The sequence below is a fragment of the Lynx rufus genome, unplaced genomic scaffold (assembly GCF_022079265.1).
Source record: "Lynx rufus isolate CCGP_SWC_20201006 ecotype Redwood Valley unplaced genomic scaffold, mLynRuf1.p SCAF_9, whole genome shotgun sequence".
Lineage (NCBI taxonomy): Eukaryota > Metazoa > Chordata > Mammalia > Carnivora > Felidae > Lynx > Lynx rufus.
In genome coordinates, this window is record NW_025814897.1 from 45,034,168 (window position 1) to 45,061,240 (window position 27,073).

General features: G+C 40.0%; 1 protein-coding gene across 3 annotated transcripts in view; it reads left to right on the forward strand.

Moving 5' to 3' along the window:
- Positions 1-25,143, forward strand: part of RAB38 (RAB38, member RAS oncogene family) — a 128,497-nt gene extending 103,354 nt beyond the window's left edge. For all 3 annotated transcript variants that reach the window (XM_047071807.1, XM_047071809.1, XM_047071808.1), the window contains one exon: positions 24,259-25,143. In XM_047071807.1, the coding sequence (XP_046927763.1) occupies positions 24,259-24,411 (153 nt within the window). In that variant the 3' untranslated portion in view covers positions 24,412-25,143. The remainder of the gene's footprint in view (positions 1-24,258) is intronic.
- The last annotated feature ends 1,930 nt before the right edge of the window (positions 25,144-27,073 follow it).

A 27,073-nucleotide genomic window follows, 5' to 3' on the forward strand; every position in this document is an offset into this window, starting at 1 on the left:
AAGGAGAAAAATTAATTTACTACTGTATTTCCCAGGAGGACTCCACATTACATAACTGCTTTCATCCAGAAACCTTTATAGATCCTTTGCACAGCAGGGAGGTTGCAGTGCCCTGCAGTGTGGAGCGGGGAGCAGAGAAAGAAATGAAGATGAGGGAAATATCCCCCCTAATGCCTTGGGCCCTAAACTGGGAACTGCAGAATTCTTTTCTTGGTAACACTGCACAGCATCCCGCAAGAATCTCCCATTAGCCTGTGGATCTTATTATCTGGCTTATTCCTCCTTCACACCCCAGGACCAGAATTTAGTATCTTTTCCTCATTGAAATTCCCATCATCTTGTTTCCATGCATCTCTCCTTTTGTTCAGCTCCTGTCATTTGAGCCATGCACAATGGCTAGCATATTGGCCTTTTCTTACTATTCATAAAATGGAGTTCCAGAGAGGCTTTGGAGAAACCAGGCCCAGACTTCAGATCTAGTCCAGAACTCTATCCAGTGACAATGATTCTTGAAAAGTTGTACATCAGGAACTCCTGAAGAGCTTGCTAAGATTCCACATGGCTCAGCCCTGCTCTGAGGTGTCTGGAGGTGCATAGATATATGTTTTTAGAAAATGGTCTTTGGTGATGTTGGTATGCACCTTGGTTGAGATGCATTGTGTTATACTTTGTTCGTTCACTCATTCATTCATTCATTCATTCATTCATTCCTGAAGTATTCCTTGAATAGCTACTATGTGTGTGTTCAGGTAGGCACTTTGCCAACCACTGGGGCACTGATCATAAAGGGCATAGATTCTTCCCATTAAGAACTTCCCAGTTTCCTAGAGGGAAACTCATATAAACAAATAATTATAATACAGTATGAATTTCTGTAAAAATTGGTGGCTTCTATGTGAGGTGTAGGAACACTTGAAGGAAAGGCTGTTATCTGTGCCTGAGAGTGAGACAGCTTCCTTGATGTTTGTTGTGTGTCACCAAGGATGAGAGAGTCCCCAAAGGAAGATCCAAAGGGGACTCATGAGAAGAACTCCTTTTTAAGGGGTGCCATGCAGAGGGTCTTTAGAAGCCACTGTTAGGAGATTCTGGGTGTTCTTAAAAGCAAAGACAAGCTTTTCATCTTTACTCTTAAGATATCTTAAGTGAGAACATGTCACTACTGCAGTTAGTAGCTTTACAGTAATCAGAAACTTGTCAATACGAAACCACAAAGAATCTTATTATTAAGAATCATAGTTGGTTTATATTTATGAAACACACTCATACTCTTATTCCCAGGCCTTGTCCTAAGTGCTTTATTTGTTTCATTTACTTCTCACAAACCCTCATGAACCACATAGTGTTATGCATGTTTTACAAATTAAGGAGCTGAGGCTTAGAGACGTCAAATGATTTACCCATGATCATATGGTTAGCAAGTGGCAGAGTCAGAATTAGAACCCAGATCCCTCTATTCAAAGGGATCTTTGAATAGTTTTTATAAATCCACTACTATTCTCCATTGTGTTCTGATTTCTAAAAATGTGTTGAAATCTCTTGAATGCTGCTGCATATTTTCTCGTTCTTTTAGTTCTTGAGATGCTAATTGAAATGTTTTATTTCTTTCAAATCATTTGTTTTCAGTGTTTTGGCAAGGATAGGGAATAAACCTATTCCCTCAGTCTGCCATGTTTAACTGGAAGGTACCCGTGCTCTTTGACCTTTTTGCTGATTATCTACTTTATTTCTGACTCAAGTTTAGTCATTATATAATTTAACTCATTATAGTTTCTTTTAAAATTAGGGTTATTTTATCCTCATTTTATTATGTGGAAACTACAGCACAACAGGATTTAAGTAACTTACCCAAAGTCACACAACTAGTGAGTCTCAGAGCTGGGACTTAAACTCAGGTCTGATTGATTCTGGGTATGCCTGGTGCTTTCCATACCAGCTTTCTACTTTGAAAAAGACAACCAACAGGCAAAAGCTGTGTCTCCTTTGTCAGAACCACTGTCAGAACATTCTGGGAAGTGTTGCTTCCTTGTGTCTGTAGAGGTTTTGTTACTAAGACATGTTTGTCTTCTCCCTCCCTGTGTTACTTCATTATTTTTCGGTATTGATTTTGTTTGTTCCTGTTTTGTGGTCATTTACCTTCTTTGATGTGTCTTGTTTGCCATCTTTGACACAAGTGGTCTTAGATTTGCGGGCAGCAGCCCTGCTCTCCCAAGGCCTTCTGTTTCATCTCTGTCTGCTTCACTGACTAGTGAGGTATTGATTTCTTGGGAGGGCCTGCTGGGATTGGAGGAAAAACCAATATCCCATTAGATAGAAATGAGAAGCAGCAGCAGCTTCTCAGAAGCCTATTCATTGACCTAACATGCTAGGACACTGTTCAAAGACTAGGTTAGCCTGACGTGTCCAGGGGTATTCTGAAGTGATTAAATTTGTCCTAGGTATGAGGTAGAAAAGTCAGTGATGGTAAAATCAAGGGTTGTAAATCTGTTTCCATGAACTAAATGAGGTAGAATCATCTTTTGAGAATCATTTGCCTGTCAAAGGTTGCTTCAGGGAAGGAATTTCTCTGTAGAAAGCTTTTCTAATTCTTGGTCCCTTTGAATTTTCTAGTGTAGGCATAATCTTTGTGTACCATAAAGCAAGTCCTCCAGTTTTTATGTTTCCCAGGATTCCCAAAATGAAAAAGAGGGTCAGAATTGGGGTGCCTAGAATTGCCTATACAATATGTTTCTGAAACATTGTATGTAAGTCCCATTTTTTAGTGCTACCTCAAGAAGCTCATTATGACAGCTCTCCCTTTGACAAGGAAAAGTTCCTTTGGAAGGAGAATTATCATCCTCTGGTTCATCTGGTTATAACTTTAGTTCTTATGTTTCAGATTTCATAAAGGACAGACATGAACAGTAATTTCAAATGACCAAGGTCTAAAGAGCTCAACTGTTTCCATAGTAACAGAAACCCATACTGAACCCCCAAATCATCATGTCATTATATCTTCCTCTACCATTCTGTCGAAACCTAGGACAAGTAGATCTGGAGAGCACTTCATAATCATCTTATGGTCTAACTACTTATTTTGTAGTTTCATTCAGCCATTTATCAAATAATCATTGAGCACCTCTCCTCTATGTGACAGGCACAGTTGTGAGCACCAGAGCTATACCAGCAGACACAACAGATAAAATCCCTGCCTTCTTGAAGCTTGCATTGTAATGGTGGAGGCAGGTAATAAAGAGATGAATAAGTGTAATGTGTAGTTTGTCAGTAGAGCTAACTGCTGAGAAAATTTAAGCGGGGAAGGAGTGTAGAGCTAGTGTGGCATGTAAGCTCAGGATATAGGAAAGAGTTCAAAGAAGGAAAGCACTCTTGGGTAGGTGCTACCTACCTAAGGTTGGTTTCACTAGAAAGTGTGGTGTTGTATTTTTTTATTTTTTATCTTTTGAGTTCAAGATTTGAAAGAGGACAATACTGAGCTGTAGAGATTGCTGAGGGCAATGATCCAGGAAGAAGGTGTGGCATGTGCAGAGGCACTCTGGTGGGAATAATAGAGATGAGGTCAGGAAGATGACAGGGGTCATGCTGAGTCGTTAGAGCACTGTAATAACTTTAAGTTTTGCCTTGAGTGAGATGGGAAGACACAGGGTTTGATCAGAGATGTGATAGGATTTGATGTAAACAATCCTTCTGGTGGTTATGTTGAGCCTGGATTTTAGTGGGAAAAACTGGAAGCAGGAGATTAGCGAGGACTCTATTTGTAGCATCTGAGAGAGAAATTGTGGGAAGTAGTCAAAGACGACATGCTTTTTTGAACAGGCAGCAGATAGGATTTCCTGACAATTTGAATGGAGGTTATAAGAGAAAAAGGATTCTGGGACAGCTCCGCAGTGTTTGGCTGTAGCATCTAGAAGAACGGAGTTGCCATTTTCTGAGGTTGGAGCCCTGAGATGTGGAGGAGATGTCAAGACCTAGTTTTGTATATGTTAAAATCTAGAAGACCTCTAAGAGCAGATGCCAAGTAGATACCTGTGCATGATTCTGGAGTTCAGGAGGAAAGTCCAGGCAGCAGGTCAGAGGACCAAGTACTGATTCCTGGGCACTCCTACATTTGGATGAGAAAATGAGGCTATACAGAGGAAAAGTAGTAGAGGGCAAAGGCATTTTCCAAAAAAGCTGAGATTGGAACTCAGCGATCTCTTCTCAGTGTATAACCCTAATAAGATTACATGTAATTAGCCTGAAATTTATTTTCTTCTGCTATTTTCAGTAGTGAGGTGGGAAAATGATGAACTAGAGAAGAGTACACATTATAGGCTCTCTCTTGAAAGCATCAAAACTTGGGTTTACTCACTGTATGTCTGCTAGTTGGTGAGTCACTTTACAAAGTAGGAAAGTGATTAAATGGTTGTCTCCCTCTATGCTATCAACAGTGCACTTTCTTTCAAGTCACTGGGAGTTCTAACCTAGGCCAGAGTGTCCGTGATATGATTGGAGATGGCTTTCACTAGGTTTTGGGGAGGTGGGAGATGTTTAAATCTAACTCTGAGAGCAATTATGTAAACTTAAGTTTCAGGTCTATGAAAAAATTTGTAAACTAAGTTCATCATGTAGATTGAAAGTCAGCTTTTATTTGCCAAGAATGTTCAAAATGATGATAATTAACATTGGAATAGTACTTTCAAATGTAGAAAGTTTCTAACATTTACTTTCTTATTTGGCTTTCACAAATCCTCTGATTTTTCTCACTCTTTTGTGAAACTCTTTGTTAAGAACTCCTGCTTGTTGTTCACGTGAAATGGCTTTAAGAACCCTAATCATTCTGATTCCTTCCCCTGGATACTCTGTAATTTGTCTATTGCCTGTCTTTCTTTCTTTCTTTCTTTCTTTCTTTCTTTCTTTCTTTCCTTCCTTCCTTCCTTCCTTCCTTCCTTCCTTCCTTCCTTCCTTTCTTGTGTAGCAGCCAGGTCTGTTGATTACATACCAACAGACTGGACAGAGCATGGTATAATGAGGCTTTAACTTACCTTGGTTACATCACATTTTAAATTTTATATAGTATTTTATTGCATTAATTTATCTTAACAGCTGTATCAGGCTGTTGACATGTGTACACTCATGGTCATCTAAAAGCCTCCTTATTTTTGCAAATAGTATGCTATCAAATAAGATCTTTATGCTACTGATATAAGCTGCTGATAATTTGAGCCCAAGTGTAGGATTTTACACTAATGTCCATTAAATTTTCTTCTGAAGCTTTAATCTATGGTTCCAGTTTCATTTTTAATCTATTTGCTTATAAAAGTAAAGTGTCAGTTTCAGTTAGGGTTATGTGCATACAAGTTTGGAAGAGACCCTAAAAACAACGACAGATGGCTGTTGACGAGGGGTTGCTTTCAGGTTCTAGAGGCTGACGTCACTTTCTAGCCACGTGGCCTTTCACAACATGGCGATTTACCTCTTCAAGGTCAGAAGGAGAATCTGTCCCCAGTCATCTACAATGAAGTCTTATGTAAGGTAACCTAATTAAGGGAGTGAGTATCCCATCATATGCATAGGTCCTGGCTATAGTCAATGGTCATGTATCCCAGGAGGTAGAAATCTTGGGGATGGCATAGACTTCTGCCCACTATACTTGTTTTTAGACAAGAATAAGTATTCTGGAAAGGTTAGGGGTAAAAGACATGTAACAGCTGGGTTTGCCCACGCCAACTCCTCTTTTTTAAAGTTCAGAAAACAATAGCTTTACTAGAAGTTTACCCAATAGATGTCTGCTTAATTTCATTAGTCATAGCTACCCTTAGCACAAGGAAGCCAGGGAAATCAAGTTTTTGCTACCTACATATATTGGGATTCTGTTGGAAAGGAAGAGGAGATATCATGTATTGTGTAGATAGCCAGGGCATGAATGGAAATGCCAAAGTGCAGAAAGTAAATGTTATCTAGTTTAGGAAAAATAGGACTTAATAATGAAAAACAAGGGGTGCCTGGGTGGCTCAGTCAGTTAAGCATCCAACCCTTGATTTCAGTGCAGATCATAATCTCACAGTTCATGTGTTCAAGCCCTGCGTCGGGCTCTGTGCTGATGGTGCAAAGCCCACTTGGGATTCTCTTTCTCTCCCTCTCTCTCTGCACTGTGTGCTCTCTCTCTCTCTTTGTCTCTCTCTCCCTCAAAATAAATAAACTTAAAAAAATAATGAAAAACAAACTCACACATAAACTCCTACCCAGGATTAATCACTGTTAACATTGTATTTCCTAATTGCATCATATTATATGCAACCTTAACATTTATCATGGGCATTTTCCATGGCATACTCTGTAAATATAATTTTTAGTAACTGAATCATACTGCATCATAAGTCTGTACCATAATATCCTCTATAATTGGCCCTCCTTTTCTTATTATACATTTAGGCAATTTTTACTTTTCACTGTTATAATGTCATGATAAGTATCTTTATATGTAAATTATTTTATATATTTAAGATTCCTTAATTGGGCTTTATTCTTTTTTATTGGACTTTATTCTTAATAGAATTACTAGATCAAAGGGAATAGACATTTGTACAGTTCTTATTATATATTTCCATATAGATTTTCAAAAATGATGAGCTAATTTATACTTTCCAACAATGAACAGAAGTGTTTATACCTCTATAAGAACACTCTAAAAATCCAAATTTCATCATGTCACTTCTGCCTCTTGTATGTCTAACAAAAATTTGCTCAGCATGCCTTTTATGACTTCATCCAAACTTCTGATAAAATGAGGTTAGTTCCCAGCAGAATCTTGAGCTCTGTGCTACAATCTACTCATTTTACCACGGAGCCTGTCCAAATGCACCTTGTTCACAGGATGTGATGGGGGGCATTATACTAAAGACAAGATTTGAAAGGCAGTCTCTTGATTGCTCAATCTGAAATATTTATTATAAAAGAAAAGTTAGTTTCTTGTGTTAGGTTTGCCTTCTCTGTGTCATCTGTTAACCTTGTGGTACATTATTTAAGCATTCGGCTTTCCCTTCATGACAATACTTTTGCTCTGAATAAATCCCAGTACTGTCTTCTGCTTTTATCATTTTCTCCAGGCATGTCTTTAGACTTGGTTTGAGCATCCTGAGCCTATCTGGATGAGTTCAGACCACCCTTGAATCTTTTCTGAGTTTACTTCCCTTCTACTTGTGTACATGTTATTTTTAAAACTAATCTCGGGGCGCCTGGGTGGCGCAGTCGGTTAAGCGTCCGACTTCAGCCAGGTCACGATCTCGCGGTCCGGGAGTTCGAGCCCCGCGTCGGGCTCTGGGCTGATGGCTCGGAGCCTGGAGCCTGTTTCCGATTCTGTGTCTCCCTCTCTCTCTGCCCCTCCCCCATTCATGCTCTGTCTCTCTCTGTCCCAAAAATAAATAAAAAATGTTAAAAAAAAATTGTTATAAAACTAATCTTAACTGAGATGTTCCTGTAGTCAAACTGGTTTCTTTTAGATCTCCTTCCTCTTTCTTCTTCACTGGGCTACTCATGACTGTATAGTTAGAATTTCTGTTCCTGAGTTTATTGTCTTTATTTTTCTCCAGACTCAATCTTATGGGTTGTTTTCCATCTGTGAAAAAAAACCTACATATATGTTTCCATTTATTCTCTATAATTTTATTTTCCAGTTTATGAAATATTTCTAGATGTGATGTCTCCTTCCTATTGTCTGGACTTTGATAAATGAAGATATTAGGACCTACACTATTCATGCTTCAAAATTAATTATTCCTCTGTTCCACACCTTTGAATGTGAATGTTAACGTAGTATGTGTACCTTATAAATAACTTATAAAATAACCAGACTTATAAAATTGAGTGTGGAAATTATCTGTAATCAAACCACCAATTGATTTCGCTGCTATCATTTTAGTCTGTTCCTTCTAATCAAGGCTAGGTGTCTATTAAAAAGAACTCCTTTATAGCCCTTTTAGGCTATATTTACACTTAGGGTGTCAGTGCATAAAGTTGGCTTAGTAGCTGTAGACCTAAAGCTGCATATACACAATATCATCAGAAGAAGGAAGAGAGGAAAAGTAAAAGGCACCCAGGGTCAGCAAGAAAAGCTAGGTCCTCTGAATCGTATTTTACAATGCAAGAAAGTATATAATACACCTTGAATAGTTCTCCAGAACAAAGTTAAAATTTTTTTAAAATTAAAAAAGTATGCTTATATATTTATTTTGAGGGAGAGAGAGTGAGTGGGGGAAGAGCATAGAGAGAGGGAGAGAGAGAATCCCAAGAAGTCTCCTTGCCGTCAGTGCAGAGCCCAGTGTGGTCTTGATCTCATGAATTGTGAGATCCTGACCTGAGCTGAAATCAAGGGTTGGTTACTTAACCAACTGAACCACCCAGGAGTCCCCAAAGTTAAGATTTTTAAAGTTTATAATTGAAGCAGAAATGTTCTTTATCTGGCAAAGTTACCGTCCTTTTGAATAGACTTAATTCAGTGAAAATCTGTAAAAACAACCAGAAATCTGAACTAAGGTCAAGTCTTAACTTCCAGGAGCCTCATTTATTCCTTTAAAAAGTTATTAAGCAACTATTTCATACCTTTCTGATGAGGTACATCTTTTCAGGTCATTTCTGTCTCAACTCTACTTACCTCTTTTTGCATGTCCAATATAAGAGCTTCAATGTCCACTTATTCTGCATATGTTAAAGTTATCAGGTACCACTAGATACATATCTGCTTAATAGTGCACAACTTTATGGAAAAATATTTTCCTATTTTTTAAAAAAATCATACCTTGCTATGTCTGTCTAAAATATGAATATACTAGTGTTGGGTTGCCTGGGTGGCTCAGTTTGTTAAGCATCTGACTCGATTTAGGCTCAGTCATGATCTCATGGTTCATGAGATCGAGCTCCACATTGGGCTCTGTGCTGACATCTCAGAGCCTGCTTGGGATTCTCTTTCCCTCTCTCTACCTCTCTCCTGCTTGCTCTTTCGCTCTCAAAATAAATAAAAAATAAACATATAAAAATAAAATAAATAAAATAAAACATGAATACATCAGTGTAGATAATTACAAATGTGCATAAAGCTGTATAGTAGATACAACTGAGCGTTTCCTGATTTTGTGGTGATTTTTTCGTGGCCATTTTTGTGCTTCTACTCCCAAACATTCCCTTTCAGGTCCCCCCACAGGTTTTCCAAATGAAAGTTACCATTTCCTGCATACTCTGTCCCTGAAGTCATCATAATTGGCCAATAGTGTCTATATGACCTGAGTGGGGTCTCTCCTGGGACCATTCTCTCCTGGACCCTTAGTTGCTTTAATCTTCAGTGTGAACATGTGACTGAAGCCAGACTCATCTGAGTTCTTCCCCAGCACTTCTCCAGCTGAGTTTGGGGCTAAGGGACCTTTCTCTTGGGTGGTAAAGCTATGAGGATGTAAGCCCAGAGCCTGCTGGCAGCTCTCGCCCTCTTTACATGCAGAAAGCTGCTGAACAGATAGGGAAGAATGAAGCTGACCTGATGGTGTTTGAGAGCCTAATTTTATTTCCTAAGGTTTTTGGAGTGGCCTGGGTCATTCAGCAATTCTGTAACTCCTGGGAGCTACCCTTCAAATGACCTAGGCAATTCAATGGATTTCTGATTTTTGCAACCAAGAACTTATGGCTAATCATGTTGATAGAGTGCACTTGCTGTAGTAAATGATAGCTTAAATAAACGTCTTGTTCTTAAATTCTCAACTTGAGAAATCTTTCCCATTAAAGAAACGTTATTCTTAGGACTTGCACCAGTTTAACTGCATTGGAAAAAAGGCAGAATATAAATTCTCTCCTTTCACAGCTGATAAAACTAATGCCTGAGAGAAGACTTGACCTGTTCATAGTGACTAAGCTAGTTGTAGTAACATCAGGGCTAGGACCCAGCTCTCTTAATTAATGAACTGTCTAAAGCTATCCTGAGTTTAAAGAAAGTTCAGTATAATAGACTACAATATAAAAGAGCTCACAATATTTTGTTGTAATTTTAATTGGTATTAGTCCATTCTTCTCTCCCTTTCACAGCTCAGTTCATTCATAAATTACTTGTTGGGCATGTATGTGCCAACAGGCCCTATATAAGCTGCTGGTAACAGTCCAAGTGCATAAAAGTGCCACTTCTGCTCTCAAGAAGTTTACTATCTAGTGTGAAGGTAATTTCTAAAAGACATTGCAACCATTAAAGCTACTTTAGGGACTATGATGGAAGCACCTGAGAGATATACCCAACCCGACCCAGCTCAGGTTGGGACGTGGGGCATTGGCCAGGGAAGGCTCCCCAAAGGGGATGATGTCAGGACCTTGTCATCACCAGTCAGGCCCATTGTTTCCAGCTTTTCCATTGTCTCTCGCTACTCTCCTATTAAAAACATACATAAACTTCGTTTGGGGCTAGCATCAGAAAAATGGAGAAAGGCAAAAATATCTAGCGCTGCTGAGGTAAGGGTGGAAGACCACAAGTATAACACAAAGTCAGTTAATAGATGTCTCTCTGCATCCATCCCTTCACCATCCATAGCCACTTCTAGATGTGCTGCACTACTCCTCAGCATTAATTGCCAACTTGTGCAGAAAGGAACACTAGTTATATGAGATAGCGTTCTGTGAGATAAGAGTTCTGTGATCAGATGAGCTAATGGAATACTGTATACTTGTTCTCTACTTGGAGATGGGAGAGGAAAGTGGAGCTGCTTAATTCTCTCTGACCCTCCCATCCCAACCCGAATCTGCCTTTCCTCGATTCATGTTGTTGTTGCGGATCCTTACCCTCTGCTCCCAGTTCTGCTGTGTTTCTTTGGTTCCTCACATGTCCCCCCACCCCAGATGCTAAAACCCTTTTCCATCTAATGCAAGAAGTTCAATCACATGCTACATTGCATAAGCTTCTAGGACTCGAGCAATCCAGTGGTAAAGAATCATCTTGAGGGGCGCCTAAATGGCTCAATTAACCGTCTGACTTCGATTCAGGTCATGATCTCAGGGTTCATAGGTTCCAGCCCGGCTTTGTGCTGACAGCTCAGAGCCTGGAGCCTGCCTCAGATCCTCTGTCTCCCTCTCTCTGCCCCTCCACCACTCATGCTCTGTCTCTCTCTCTCTCTCTAAAAAACAAATAAACATTATTTTTTTAATAAAGAAACATTTTGGAATTTTTTTTAACTTAGCTTTTCATAAAATTATTTTGTCATAAGATGCCTTTTTTTTTTCCTACCTTGTTATGAAACTTCAGAACCCACTTTGGCATACCTTGCTCTAACAAAGAAGTATATTATGTTTGTGCCTGCAAACTTTCTCATAGACAACTTAGTATTTAATCAAGCGTTTTCTTTTTTTTCAGGGCTTATTATATTCTGGCCCTATTGCTGAGTTCTTTCACGTAGCTCATTTTGTTTTAATAACATCTTAAACTTGTGAAGCTGACATTTTTTCTCACAATTATAGGTAAAGAAACTGAGGCACCAGTCATGCATGATTGCATGCTTGATGACTTTTGGCGATTTCCCTGAGGTTACATAGTTAGCAATTGGCAGGGCTAGGATAGTTCTGAGTCCTTTTACTGTACCTTTCCTTTTAAATAAACCAATTTGTAAGCAATAAAAATTCAAGATACCCAACGATTATGAAACTGGAAAATGTACCCAAATTTCACCTAAAAGTTCAAAGCAGAGTAAAATGAAATCCTTGTGAATCAATTAGATGTCAGTAGCTAATTACTTCCAAATGAGATATATCCACTCTGTAGGCCTACAGATAGAGATGGAGTAAGGATAATCCAAGCAAGGCACATTGAAAGAATGGCCTGTGGTTTAGTTCAGTTGGAGTTCAGCTAAGTGAGGGGAGCCAGCAGAGATGAGCCAAGAGAATTAAGGGGGAGCCCTGTTGGTTGGCTCAATCTAGTGGTTTGGACTAATTCTGATTAGGCAAGGTGAGACAGCAATGTTTTTCGAGCTGGGAATTAGGGTGAGGTATCATGGTCACTACACTTTAGTTAGAGTAGTCAGGGGATAGTTTGAAAGGAGTATGGAAAACAGTGGCCATGGGAAGAAAACAGAGGGATGTGACCATAGACGAGACTACATAGGGCCTGGCTTAGGGCAAAATGTCACAACAATTGTGAGATGGAGCTCATCGTTATCGTTATGTCTGAGCAGAGGCAGGAGAGGCCAGGGCTAATAAAATAATCACATAATGACTGGCACAATAGTTTATTAAAGTGAAGATTGTAGAGACTTTGATGAATAGTGCCTGGTCCATGGAAAGAGATCAATGATTATTTGCTGAATAATAAGTTATTTCATTTAGTTACATGATACATCAATATTGCATGGTAGGAACTATGAAATGAAGCATCTCTTCTTTGCTACTACAAGCTTGTAGAATGAAGAAAAGGGTAGTGTTATTCCACAGAAAAAATAAAATTAAAAAAAAAAAAAGAAAAAAATTATATAGCCCATGCTAAGCACTGCCTTAAGGAGGTTGCCCAGTCCAAGAATGACTTGTTATCCGAGTGTGGAATTTAGGAGTTAGACCTCAGAGACACGGAAGTGTAGACTTTGGTTCTACCGTTGAAGCCAGGGTTCTGGTAGTTGGCTAGTACCATGACATTCCAAACATAAAGGGAGTACGAAAAGATGCATTTGTTTATTTTGTCAGTACATCATCTTTTATGCATACTTTTTGTTGCTTGTGTTTTCCCCCACGCTGACGTTATTCTAACAATGGTGGTAGAAAGCATTTCATTTATGCTATCAGGAAAAGCAAAGGTTTCAAACTCTCTGCTAGAGTTAGTTGAGGGCTTGACAAAAGGGCCGTATATTAAGAAAATATAAACTACAGGCCTGAGAATAGTTGTAAAGCTCGAATTGACCATTCATTCAGTTTCATAAAAATTCTTGAGAAAAGATGATAATAAAATATTCATATATAATATATAGTCATAAATATATATGATGTTACCCAATTTCTACTTTTGCCCCTAATATAATTATTTCTAATTCTCCTAATTCTGTCAGGAGGGTGCTATTATCTTTATATTCTAGGTGATGCCCAATAAAACTGAATATTTTGCCTAAGTTTATCATCTAGTTATTAAATAGTGGAAGTCACCTGAAATAGCTTTTGAAATATCAGGGCATAAATAATTATTTTTAAAAGAGCAAAAGAAGTATCTAATGCAGGTCTGCTCAGCTGCAAAGCCTTTAGTAGTTCAGCTTGATTTTTATAAAATGTTTCAGTCAGTCTTCCTTCCATTTCACCCAAAAATAATGGTGTCAGATCATAACTGAAAAACAAGATAAGGAAAGGCAGTTTGACTTGTGAAATAAATCCTGTTGTGAATAAGTTTTCCTTTTCACTCCCTGCAGAGATCACCCCCATCTAAAATTATTTTTGGGTTGAAACCTGGACTTGTTACTCTGGAGGGCCCTTGTTAACAAGCTCATTCATTTGTTCATGCATTCATTCATCCGTTCATTCATTTACTCAACGTGTTCCAGGTGCCTACTGTCGGCAGGCACTGTGCTAGACACTGGGATGCAGCCACGAAGCCCCCAGGAGCTCCCAGTGCAGTGGAGGACACAGACTAACAAGCCATTACGTATTGACCAGTGGCAGGTGCTAGAATAGAGGGATGTTTGTCCAGCCTCTGGGAGTCAGAGGCAACTTCTCAGAAGAGGGTTGTATTTATCTGAGGACCGATACGTAATGTGTAGGTGCTTCATCCGTGTGTATCATTTAATTCTTACATTCTAACAAGAACCCTATGACATGTGGTTATCATTAGCCTCATTTTACAGTTTAAGCAGGAAGGCTCAGGGTTTGGACTGTCCCACAGTCAGGGACAGTAGCAAGTTTTAAAGCTTGATTCCAAAGCTCATTCTCTTTCCATTATATCCTGCTGCTTCCTGGGACAACAATGTTCCAGTCTTAATCCTCAGACTTAGCACACAGAGGTTCCAGAGTGCAAGCATTTAATTATGATAGAAATGAATTATTAAACAGATAATTTCTACTCATAGTTAACACTCAAAAAATATGACTTTGAATTGAGTAAGTCCAGCAAATACTGTGGACACACAGTTTATTCTGTAAGTGTATTACTCCTCAGTCTTCTAACCTGTAAAATAGATTAGTAATATATCCACCTCTCAGCATGTACTAAGGGTGAAATGTGGTTATTCATGAAGCATATATAGCATAGTACCCGAGTAAATGTTCAATAGTAAGTGTTCAGTAAATACTAACAAGTATTACTATTAAAAAAATATATTTATTTATTTTGAGAGAGAGAGAGAGAGAAAGCATGCATGTATGAGGGAGGGAGGGACAGAGAAAGAGAGGAAGAGAAAGAATTCTAAGCAGGCTCCACGCTGTCAGTGTAGAGCCTGATGCAGGGCTCAATCTCACGAACCGTGAGGTCATGACCTGAACCAAAATCAAGAGTCAGATGTTTAACCGACTGAGCCACCCAGCAAGTATTACTGTTAATATTTTGGGTCTGGTGGGCCATTTATCTTCTCAAACTGATGTATGAGCAAGTATTTTTACTGAAGGCTGCTGTCTTCATTAATAAGGTTTATAAAATCTGGCTTAATGGTAGTTTTTATGCTTATATTTATTCTTTATTGTCTTTTCAAAACTGATTATTGGGTAGGCAAACACTGTTTCAGTATACTACTCATAGTGAGGGACATTAAAAAAACACTGTATTGAAAGCCAAATGTTAATAGAGACAAAATCTATGAATGTTTTGATTCTTTATAGCCATTAGTGGTAAGTCATACATTACATATTGAAGTTGGCAGTGTATCTCAGGAATGGCAAACTCTAAAAAAGATCTTGGGAACTTTGTGTCCCTAGTTAGCCTGGTGTGGGAAAAGAGACAGGGATGGTGAACTCACATTCCTCCAGGAGCCATGAAGTTAAGGGTATGAGAGAGGTAGGTGGCAAACTGGAGAGTGAATATGTGCCATTTAAAGACATTTAAAATAAAAAATAAGTAAATAAATGCCTGTGGGCCAAACATACCACATTGCAATTGCTCATTCATAATTTTTGAAATTTAGAAAGAAAGCCCTGGCCACCAAGGTAGGAGACTTGAGTCTTCATTCTTTCCATGGACATTTATAGAGAGGAGTATGGCTCAGTAGGTTAAGAGCAAGGGCTCTGGGCTTCAGTCTGGCTTTGCCATCTAACAGCGCAGAACTTTCAGGGGTCAGAGGAGAAGGATCTGAGCATGGGCTGGGGAACTAGGTGCTGAAAGTTTGACTTGCTGGCTGTGTGACCGACCCTGGGAAAAATTTTAACTTCTCTATCCTTCCATTTCCTCGCCTGAGTTTTTGTGAGCATTAGCTTAGTTCGTAAAGGTAAAGTAGATAAATGGTACCTCACAGACAGTAAGTTTCAACAGGTTTCAACTAACTTTGGCAGTTTTGTTTAGAGGCTTCTTATGCACCAAACACTGTGCTGGGAGCCAGGAACACAAACATAATAAGATAAAATCCATTTTTAAGAACACAAGCGATAAGTGGTTATGAGTCACTGGTAAGTGCCAGGTGTGTACAAAGTGCCAAGCAGCCCTGACGATACATTTCATAATGCTGAGAGAAGGCTACTTAGCAGAGATATTTACAGAAACAAAGAAGTGTGCAAGCAGCAAGAGCTAAGAGGCAGCCTGTGTGATGCCAGGCAAGTCACTTTCCTTCTCTGTTGAGTTAATTTCTGCATGTGTCAAAGAGATCAATTTGAATTAGTGGTGTCTGATTTCCCTGGTAAGTGGCAAGTTTGGAGATGTTTCACGGCTGAGGTGGGGTTTCTGAGGCTGCTAGATTGATGGCAAGGGCATCAGAGAAAAGAGCTTTAAAGTATGAGGCCCAAGGGCTACAGAAGACGGGAGAAATGGGGTATAACATGAACTTGGACATCTAACATGGAGGACAGGGGCTGAGGCAGGGCTACAGTAGAGTGGAGAGATCTTGTCAGAGGAACACAGTCTTTGGAGCTTATTTTATCTGTAGACTTTCCTCTTCTTCACCAGTATCTACATGCTGACAATGTGACTCTGTCCTATGTTGAAATCAATTACAATATAGCTCCATCTGTCCTTCCCAGTGCCTGTTAGGTAGATGCAAAGTAACTTTCAGACAACAGGGCATCATTAGGACCTGGTTTTTCTGAAGCACACTCTTCAGTGTAAAACCATGGGGTTTGGATGCAGGCAGACCTTTGCTTGGGCACTTACAACCTGTTGGCCATAGACCTTGAGAAGTCAACAGGGAGAAGAAAAAGAAAATACAGAAGCTCCAAGAGTTGGAGCTGGAACCAGATTCTGCCCCTTCCTGTCCCTGAGACCTGGTGTATGCCATTTAGCCTCCCTGTACCTCACTTTTCTCATTGGTAAAATGAGGTCAGAGCCTCCCACCTCAGCTTTCTTGTGAAAATTAAATGAAATGCCAACTTCTGAGAACAGTGTTGGAGATAGAGGGCTCAGTTTAGAGGAGCCCCAGTAGAAGCTCAAGATTGAGAGGAAGCCATTACCGGAAGGATGGGGGGTGATATTACAGATGAGGGAGGAAAGAAGTACAAAGCAGACAAAAACACAGGTGTCCATTGTGCCTGCCCCATATTAGATATGAACTAAGGCAAATGAAAGCCAGCAAACTGCTTAGCACTTATGTGCTCAATAAACAAGTACTGAATCTTAGAGAAAGAAAGGATTTGAAAAGCCCTGTTCTGCGCAAGACTTCTTACAGTGGTAGTGTTACCCTGCGGGCCATCTGCTCTAATTAAAATTTCACGGGGCTGAGGAATTTAGTGCCCTAACCTCAGGGCCTCTGGTACACTTGGTGTTTTGTTTGAGGTTGATGTATTTGGAAAGATTAGAGGAGGAAGAATTCTTTGCCAGTTTTTAACTAGGCAGAAGTGAAGGTTTTCTGCTAGAATATTTTTGCTCTCTGGCACTGGGGGGTCAGGGATTAAATAATTTGCCACCAGACAGATGTTCTGAAGAGCTAGTTAAAAAACTGACAAGAACCCAAGACCTCATATAGTTAGATTTATATTCCATCCTCTACAGGAAGATCACAATCACTACAGCTTAAAATCGCTATATTAAATGATACTTCCAGAAAGTTCATTTTGAAATTTAAAAAAATGGCATTAAAGACATTCTTAATTATAGAAGTATGTCTCAAATCTGGATGCATATTTTAAAGAAATGGAGAACCCTTTTAAAAATACTTACGCTGGGCCCCATCCCAGACCAATCATATCAACGTCTGGGAGGAGGGTCTCAGTAACAGATTTTTTTGAACTCTTTAAATGATTTGAATATGCAGCCAGGATTAAGAACTACTGATCTAGAAATAAAACTATTTTAATCTCTGTATTAATCCTGGGAGACACTACAATGTAATATATGTGAACAGAATAGGAACTGGAGTGAGGTCAGTTTTAGCCAAAAAGACAGGTTGATCACAATCACATACTCCCCTGGGTAAATTACTTAACCGTGTTAAAGGTCAAAGTTTTGTTACCTTTAAAATATGGCTATTAGCTTTTTAATAGATTTTTATGAGGATTGGATGTGAACATTATGTCATAAGTAAAGGACCTGCTATATGCCCAGCATGGAGTAGACACTCAGTAGTCACCCTGTTGGTCACTACCATTTATTTTTTTTTTTTGGTTTTGTTTTTTTGTTTTTGTTTTTGTTTTGTTTTTAACATTTATTTATTTTTGGGAGAGAGAGAGAGAGAGAGAGAGAGAGAGACAGAGCATGAGTGGGGGTGGGGCGGCGGGTAGACACACACACACACACACACACACACACACAGAATCTGAAAAAGGCTCCAGGCTCTGAGCTGTCAGCACAGAGCCAGATGCAGGGCTTGAACTTACAAACCGTGAGATCATGACCTGAGCCGAAGTTGGACTCTTAACTGACTGAGCCACCCAGGTGCCCCATCACTACCATTTATTTTTACTAAAATGCTTTGCTGGGAATTTTAAGTCTTTTTCTTAGGTATGCTTATTAATATGAATGAAAAGATTTTGAGTAGAGGCACAAAGATGAGCATACATAAACCTAACACAGTCTGCACAATAGAGCATCTTGTCACACTGCAATTTGTAAATACATCATAGTCAGATTCAGCCTGAGTGTACATATCATCAAAGTCATAGAGCGTATAAATTTCCTCCTAGAGATGTTACTACTCTCTAGAATGAATGCCAATAAACATTCCCAGGTAGCATTTTGCACTTAAGCCAGCCACTGTGTTTCTTTACAATCACCTGGAAAATGTGGACTTAGCTGTGATGACTTGGGTGCCAAGTAGCTCAATCAATTATATTGCAATATAATTGCCCAAAGGGTCTGAACCTGTAGTTCTCAGGTGCATTTTGATTATCCACGCTAGCCATAGACAGAAGGAGAGAGGGAAGTTTGCTGTTTTGCCATTCCTTATCTGAGCCTAGGCCCTTGGCTGTGACCTCAGTGGTATATAGACAGACAGTAGGACCAGCAATACAAACGAACCTTGCTGGAGGCCCTGAATACATGTTCCTACCTTTTTTTTTCTTTTTTAAGAGAGGGGTTTATTTTATTTTATTTTATTTTTTAAATGTATTTATTTGTTTTATAGAGAGAAAGCAAGCAAGCATGGGGGAGAGGCAGAGATAGAGGGAGAGAGAGACTCCCATGTAGGCTCCAAACTGTCAGCTCACAGTCTGACATAGGGCTTGATCCCACAAACTGCGAGATCATGACCTGAGCCAAAAGCAAGAGTCAGACGCTTAACTGACTGAGCCACCCAGGCACCTCAGCTCCCACCTTTTTTATGCTGGAAACATGTGTCCTGGCCATAGTGTTCCTTTATTTGTTTGTGGGACTATTTTGGCGGAGCTGAGATGAGGGTCTGGCGCTAAGCCTGTGCTTTCAGCATTTTATCCCTTACTTTTTATTGTAAGCATATGGTAAATATTGTGGTACGTATTAGTGTTTACTCTTCTCCTTGGACTTGTACCTGTCCCCACCACTTACTAGTGTGTGTCTTGAGGTCAGCCAATTGCCCCTTCTCAATCTGTTTCCTCAGCTGCAAAATGAAGGAATCGAATACACATATTATTGTGTTCTGCTGATGATAAAATGAGAATATAGTGATAACATTTGTTGAATGTGTATTTCTGAGTAGTTGAGTATTTCATGTGTTCTCACTATTAATATATATTAACTTATAACCACCTGTAAAGTAGATCCCTTAATTCCCTTTTTTACAGATAAGAACACTGAGGTATGGAGTGGTTAAAGTAGTTTTTTCAAGGTCACCCAGCCAGAAAGTGGAGGAGCTGAGATGACTTTGGCTTCATGCCTGTGCTCAAAACACTGCATACCAGGCCTTTTCATAGAGGGCATGTGGTAAATAATAGTGTTTGCTCCTCTTCTGAGCTTCCTCTGACAATTTCTGATCTGAAATAGGTATGGCATGGCAACAGCACCATGGTTCGCCTGATAGCCATTTACTAAATACTTATTGATAGATTAATTGATAAAACAGTGCTCAGGTTGTGTACAGTTTTGCCTAGTAATGGCTTTGTATCATATTGTGTTTATTGACACTTGACCTGCAGAAAACCCTCAGTGACTCTACGTGGCCCCTTAGCATTCAAGGCTCTTCAGTGATCTGGAATGATCTGCCCTTTCCAACATCATTATACCTCTGCTATTTATACAAACCTTGCTGGGGTTTAAGCTCAGTTAAGGATGGGACTTATTTGGTCATGTTTTTCTTTGTATGTCTACTACTTGGGGGAATCTGAATAATATTGACGGAATGAATGACTGAATGTGTCTCAGCCATTATGAGCTGCCACATTGTTCCTATGTGCAAAAAAGCAGGTGCTAGCACTTCGTGGCTCTGATGGATCCCTTTGTCCAGCCCCATCCTCCATGATCCCATGTCCTAGTCCTGACCCCAGCTAGCCTTTACCAGGTGTTAAACTTTCCAACAGTTTTACCAGCATCATCCTATCTTTTGTGAAAATGATCCTGCTAGGCTGCCACTAATTGGGCTTAGGTTTTTGTTGTGTTTCTTATAATGATGATGAGTTTTCATAAATTTGTCCACACTTGCATTTCACTCACCTCATTACTGGATTTTGCCAATTTGCACATTAATGAAAGTAAGCCCTATTTAAAGGGCATGTTAATATATGAATGGAAGTTTAAAAAATACTACTGACTAGTCTAACTTTACATTGTAGGTGAAGGGGGGCCGTTTTAATGCTTAAGATGTATTTTTCCTATTACATAAACACGTTTTTCTTCTAATGTATGAAAGAGAAAGGAGCTAAGATTTATTTAGCACCTATGAGGCCTAACACTGCAGTAAGAACTTCTGTTTGTCATTGCACTTGATCTTCAAAACAATCCTGGAAAGGAATATAGCATGATAAGAACCAGGCTTTGATGTCAGAAAGACCTAGGTGTGGCCCCCAACCCACCCACTGCATGATCTTGGGGAAGTCTCTTAATGATCTTGGCAGGTCAGGTCTAGTGACCCAGAAGAGGTCCTACAGGATGAGCCAAGAGGATCTCTGGCTGAGCTTAGGATGGAAATCAAATGCAAGCCAGCAGGAGGTGAAAGCAGAACTTGATGATGTAGAGAAAGCAGATACAGATGGAGGGTCCAGGAGACTCAGAAAGGAAAGGAGCATGAGTCTTGTCTTTGTTTCAGGTCTGGGGGTTTTGATTAAGGATAGGTGGTCCAGTGGTGTATGTACTCTCTCAAGAATCCAGGAACTGGTTAGACAAAGACAAAGACCCAGGTGTCATTCATGGGAACCAAGGGTCCTTGGTAAAAAGATGTCTAGTGCTGGTGGTCTGGAATATGCATATAGTTTAACACACCTAGTAAAAGCCAGTTGGTAAAAGCCAGGATGTCTCATCTGGTCCTTCCTTAGATGCTATCTCTTCTAGAGAAATCATTAACTCCTTGTCCCTTACAAGGAGGGCATGAGCTATATGCATTCTGAGGTGTGTGTAAAGCAGAGTAGGGGGTGCAGATGTTGGCAGAAATAGAAGCAGGAAAGGGAGAAGAAAGCAGATTTTTATGGAGTCCTTCAGTTTCCCTGTCTCAGGAATCTACCTAAACTTAAGTTTTCTTATCTATAAATAGATATAATGACATCCATTTGGTATTTGAGGTGATATTTTATTGCTTTCTTCCCTACACACAAACAATTGCCAAATGGGAACAAAAGTGTTGGTTTATTAATGGCTAGATAAGCAACCAAAGTTGCTTGGTTAAAACCAACCAAATGTAGGGCTTCTGCAGAGAGATGTACTGGCCCATGAGGCCAGGGCTCAGAAGGCTGAGTGAGGCTACTCATTTCCACTTTGCTGGAACTGGAGACAGTAGAGGACCTGGACCTTCTAATTGGTCACATAAATAAGTGGCTGGGCTCAAGAGCAAACATGGAGCTGAGTCTCTCCCAAAGAGCCAGGCTCTTTCTAGGTCAGATTGCTGCCCGAGAGCAGATAGTTCAATTGTGACCCCTGAGCATAATAACTGGCAGAGGAAGAGGGGCAGAAGGCATGCCAAGCGTGGGTAAAGACGTGAAGGTGCAGTAACCCACCCAGCAGGGAACAGGGCAGAGGAAGCTGTTCTCTGTGGAATGGCTTTCAGGGAATGGGCACATATAGGAGCGAAAAGTAGAAGGCCATCCTCAGGCCCAGCCTAACAATAACAGCAAAATCAGTGAGAACACAAACCAAACCCTTACTTCATAGGGCTTTAAATGGGATTAAGTAAATTATGTGTATAAAGTGCCCGGCATGAACACACTGGGCAAGCACCAATGACCACTATAACCTTTAAAGAGAAGCAGTTGTTCATCAGGTAAGTAGTGTCATCAAGACCATTGCATAGATGGAATGGAATGCATAGAGGAATGGAAGGCTCAGAGACATGAATTCTGGTATGGTATAAAAACCAGTAACAACAACAAGAACATCACAAACAAGCAAAACATAATTTTACCTTGTTTTAGATTTGGGAACCCTTGGAAGCATTTTTTTTTTTTTTTTTTTTTTTTTTTTGTTAAGGGTCTGGACATGAAAGAAAATAATCAGAGGAAATATCCTGGAACTCCAAAAGTTACTTTAAGCTTTCATAGGAGGTGAGCTCGGAAGTGGACTTGAAGGATGGGGAACATGCTAATGAATATTTGCATCCAATGTCATTAGCCACAGGTGCCATTTGGAAACCATCACCACTTCTTACGTTTTCCACGTAGTATGACTTCATGCAGTGATCTCAAAATGTATCAACAACTGACATACATAAAAAGCTCAGAGATCAGAAGTTATATTTTAGATTGGACAAGGTCTTGCAGTGAAACAAGTTGACAAGAAAGTCCTTATCTCTTTATATTGACTATGATGAAACATGTCAGAGAAGTTTAACAAATTTGACTTTACTGGAGATCAAGGTTTTTTGTTTAGGATGCCAGTAGTAAATATTCTGTATTTCTCTGCTTTCTATTAGCAGGGGGAAAAAAAGCTATTTAATCTAGATTAACCTAATAAAGAGCATATTTGAGATTTAAATGTTTGCTCCACATTTTCCCCAAATTAAAGCTTATTTTATTCTTGAACACAGATTCAAATTTCTGATGTCATATTTTTCTTTGAAGAGTTATATCCATCTGGATTGTCTAGGTAATATCACAGTAATAACCTTAAATGTAGTGACGTCAAACAATAGGGTCATAATTCTCACTTGGTGCTACATGCATCATCACGGGCCACTTGGCTCCTCTTGATTCCCATTCATAGACCTAGGACAAGAGAATTTCCATCTTTGTGCTTCCACGATTTCAGAAGCAGGGAAAAATGAACATGGCAAATTAAGCATTGCCTTTTATTGCTTCTATACAAAAGGGAGACACATCACTTCTCACATGTCATTGTCCAATGAAAGTCACATATCCGTGATTAACTTCAAAGAGGTCAGAGCAGTCCACTTCTCCCATTTGACCGAAAGGCAGACAGCCAGAAAATACTTATAAAATCACTAATGACCGCTGTAAGAGGTGTCTTATTGTTCCTATTTCATATCAAGGTCACAAAAGTAGTATGTGAAAGAGGGCAATTATGAACCTAAGTTAGACTGAAGACTTATGTATCTTATATAATATTATGCTGTACTATAAGAGTATGTAAAAATGAGAAAGTTGCCCTCTACCTTCATTTCAACCTACTAAAAGTAAGTGAGACTACCAAACACTATTTCTCTGAAGTAACAAAATAAATATATCTGCTTTTGTGAAGGAATGAAAAGTAAAGTTTCTCAAAGGAATGTGAGGGAAGGGAGGAGAAAGAAGATGCGTGGATAGGGCATCCAAGAGATACTTAAATGAGTTGCCAAAAATATTGCTCTTTTGTCATATATAGGTCTCTGCTCCAGCATTATTTTAAAATATTGATAAGAATGGGGCGCCTGGGTGGCACAGTCGGTTAAGCATCCGACTTCAGCCAGGTCACGATCTCGCGGTCCGTGAGTTCAAGCCCCGCGTCGGGCTCTGGGCTGATGGCTCGGAGCCTGGAGCCTGTTTCCGATTCTGTGTCTCCCTCTCTCTCTGCCCCTCCCCCGTTCATGCTCTGTCTCTCTCTGTCCCAAAAATAATAAAAAACGTTGAAAAAAATAAAAATAAAAAAATAATAAAATATTGATAAGAAAAACTTTTTTTGGGGGGGGGCGGTGCCTGGGTGGCTTCGTCGATTAAACATCTGACTTTGGCCCAGGTCATGATCTCACAGTTTGTGGGTTCGAGCCCTGCGTCGGGCTCTGTGCTGTCGGTTCAGAGCCTGGAGCCTGCTTCAGATTCTGTGTCTCCTTGTCTCTATGCCCCTCCCCAGCTCATGCTCTGTCTCTCAAAAAATGAATAAACGTTAAAAAAAGAAAAAAAAAAAGAAAAACTTTTTTTAAAAAATTTTTTTTTTAACGTTTATTTATTTTTGAGTCAGAGAGAGACAGAGCATGAACGGGGGAGCGTCAGAGAGAGGGAGACACAGAATCTGAAACAGGCTCCAGACTCTGAGCTGTCAGCCCAGAGCCTGACGCAGGGCTCGAACTCATGGACCGTGAGATCATGACCTGAGCCAAAGTCGGCCGCTTAACTGACTGAGCCACCCAGACGCCCCAAGAAAATCTTTTTATTTATTTATTTTTACCCCCTCTGTAGGAGAATATAAACATTGATGAAGCCTCCAGATGCCTGGTGAAACATATACTTGCAAACGAGTGTGACCTGATGGAGTCCATTGAGCCGGACGTCGTGAAGCCCCATCTCACATCACCCAAGATTGTCAGCTGCTCCAGCTGTGCCAAATCCTAGTAGGCTTCTTTGCTGGCATATGATGGAAATAATCCCATTTATCTCATGTCTCAGTTCTTATCAATTTGAGTAAATGTCAGGATAGGGATACACATGCAGCAAGCCAAAGATCTATGCCTGTATATTTCCTATAAGAGAAAAATAGCAAATGTTCTTTTCATGTTTTTCCCAGCATCAGCACAGTGTTTACGAGCTTGTTAAATATTTAGTCTGTTACAAAATTCTGTCTTGTAGCCGACCACAGTTCTGGAGGGCCACAGTTCTGGAGGGCCAGCGTCTGCCCTGTTATTTTCTTCTTGGATTCGGCCACGGCCTCTAGTCTTAAAGAGAAAGGGGAGAAGAGCAGACTAGCTGTCAAGTTCAGCACTGGCTTTCACTTTGCCCCTGGTGCCTTTGTCCAGATTTCAATACACTTTCTGCTGGGCTGACAGGCCTATTAAGTAGAAATGTTTTTTTTCTCCAGAGATGACCTCCATTTCCAACAGCCCTAAGAGTTGTCTCTGATTTAGCCCTTCAGAGTCGAGTACACAGGCTTCCTGTGCTTTTCTTGCTTTTATTGTCCCTTGCCATGCCCTGAATGTTGGTTTAAGTGAAAACTGTATGAAAAGACTTGCCTCCATATGTGCCTTTCTGTTCACTTTCTCTGACTTAAGCCGTGGGGCTCTTCTGTTCATGTAATATATATTATATATATTTTCACAAGTGGAAAATAAAACATTACAAGATGCTGTTTCCCTATTTCTGAAAATGCTTTAAGTGTCTTAGTATTGTGATTTTTTTTTGATTGTGTAGCCATGGTTCTCAAGACCCATTTCTAAAGTTTTTTTTCAAAACGCAATGAGAAAAATACACTTAAAGGAACTTCTGGGCACTATTATACTTAGATGAGTCTATCTATTGTTCATTTCAGCATTTAGGCCAAGCAGTGTATCTACATTTTCTTGGTTAAGCAGAGGAATATATTTTTATATGTTCTAATCAAGAATATGGTCTAATAGCAGACCAATCAACATGCAAAGAAGCAACTAAAATATGCATGATAATATTTTGGTTTACCCAATGGCTATGGTGCTGATATGCTGAAGATAGGTACTGTTTTTGTTTTTTTTTTCATTTATTTACTTTTGAGAGACAGAGCAAGACAGAGCATAAGGGGGGAAGGGCAGAGAGAGGCGGGGACACAGAATCCAAAGCAGGCCCCAGACTCTGAGCTGTCAGCACAGAGCCGAACGCGGGGCTCGAACTCACGGACTGCGAGATCATGACCTGAGCGGAAGTCGGAGGCCTAAGCGACTGAGCCACCCAGGTGCCCCAGGTACTGCTTTTTAAAAGCATTTAATGGTGTTCGTATTCATATTATACTCACGGGAGCTTTGTCTTTTGTAGCAGATATTTTTGGGTGTCCTACCCATATTATCTTGGCATTCACTGTTTCTGTAAGTACCAACCACTCTGCTTCTTATTGTTTGTGACCTATTCCCCGAGGGCATTCTCTGGCCTTTGGCGCACTTGACATGTGAGGCAGACAGACGAGAAGTTCCAGGAGTTAATGTCTACAGGAGTAGCTCTCAACCAAGGATAGCAGGAAGTGGGAGATGAGTATCCTGGGTTCCTTGTCCCTCAGGAACCACATTCTTTTTGTTGTTGTTGTTTTATTTTTTTTTTAATATTTATTTATTTTTGAGAGACAGAGCATGAGCAGGGGAGGGGCAGAGAGAGAGGGAGACACAGAATCCAATGCAGGCTCTAGGCTCCGAGCTGTCAACATAGAGCCCCATGTGGGCTCAAACCCATGAACTGTGAGACCATGACCTGAGCCAAAGCTGGACACTCAACTGACTCATCCTGAGGCATACTTTATACAGTCTCACAGGGGTCCAAGTGGGATTAAGCCCTGGCTCTCACAGGGGAAACCTGCCATCTGACTCATCCTGTATGGGCTTCCTTTCCTTTTTTCCTCACTTCCTCCCTCCTCTACTGGTCATTCCTGGGTTCACTTCCTAAATAAACTACTTTCACTGAAATCCTTGTTTCAGGGTCTTATGGGGAAACCCAAGCCCAGTCTACATTAGTTGGGACATAGGTGGCCTAAGAAGCAGATTCTCAACACCAGCTTCTTGAACCGAATCATTCATCACCCAGCTGGTAGCAAGGACCCCCTTGCTGGTAGACAATGTGGTGGAGCTAATCCCTAGCAAGCTGTAGCACCATAATTACTAAAATTGTTGTCACGTGGATTGGGATAGAATCTAGATGGAAGGAAAGTCTATTGCTCTTGGGTTTCAGAGACATGAGATTATGGAGTTAACTTCCAGAAACTCTGTAGGAGAAAACATTATAGAGTTGATTCAGCTAACACTCAACTCAGGATTTGGTGTATAATCTTGAAGACCTCCAAACAGCAATCAAAATAATCCTCATTTCCCTTAGCTACAGGATAGACAGGATGGATGCTGAAAATCAGGCCTAAGATTTTAGGAAAGCAGACTTTTATTTTTATTTTTAATGCTTATTTATTTTGAGAGAGAGAGTGCACACCCACAAAAAGAGTGGGGTGGAGAGATAGAGAATCCCAAGCAGGCTCTGAGCTGACAGCACAGAGCCTGATATGGGGCTCAAACTCACAAACCGTGAGATTATGACCAGAGCCGAAATCAAGTCA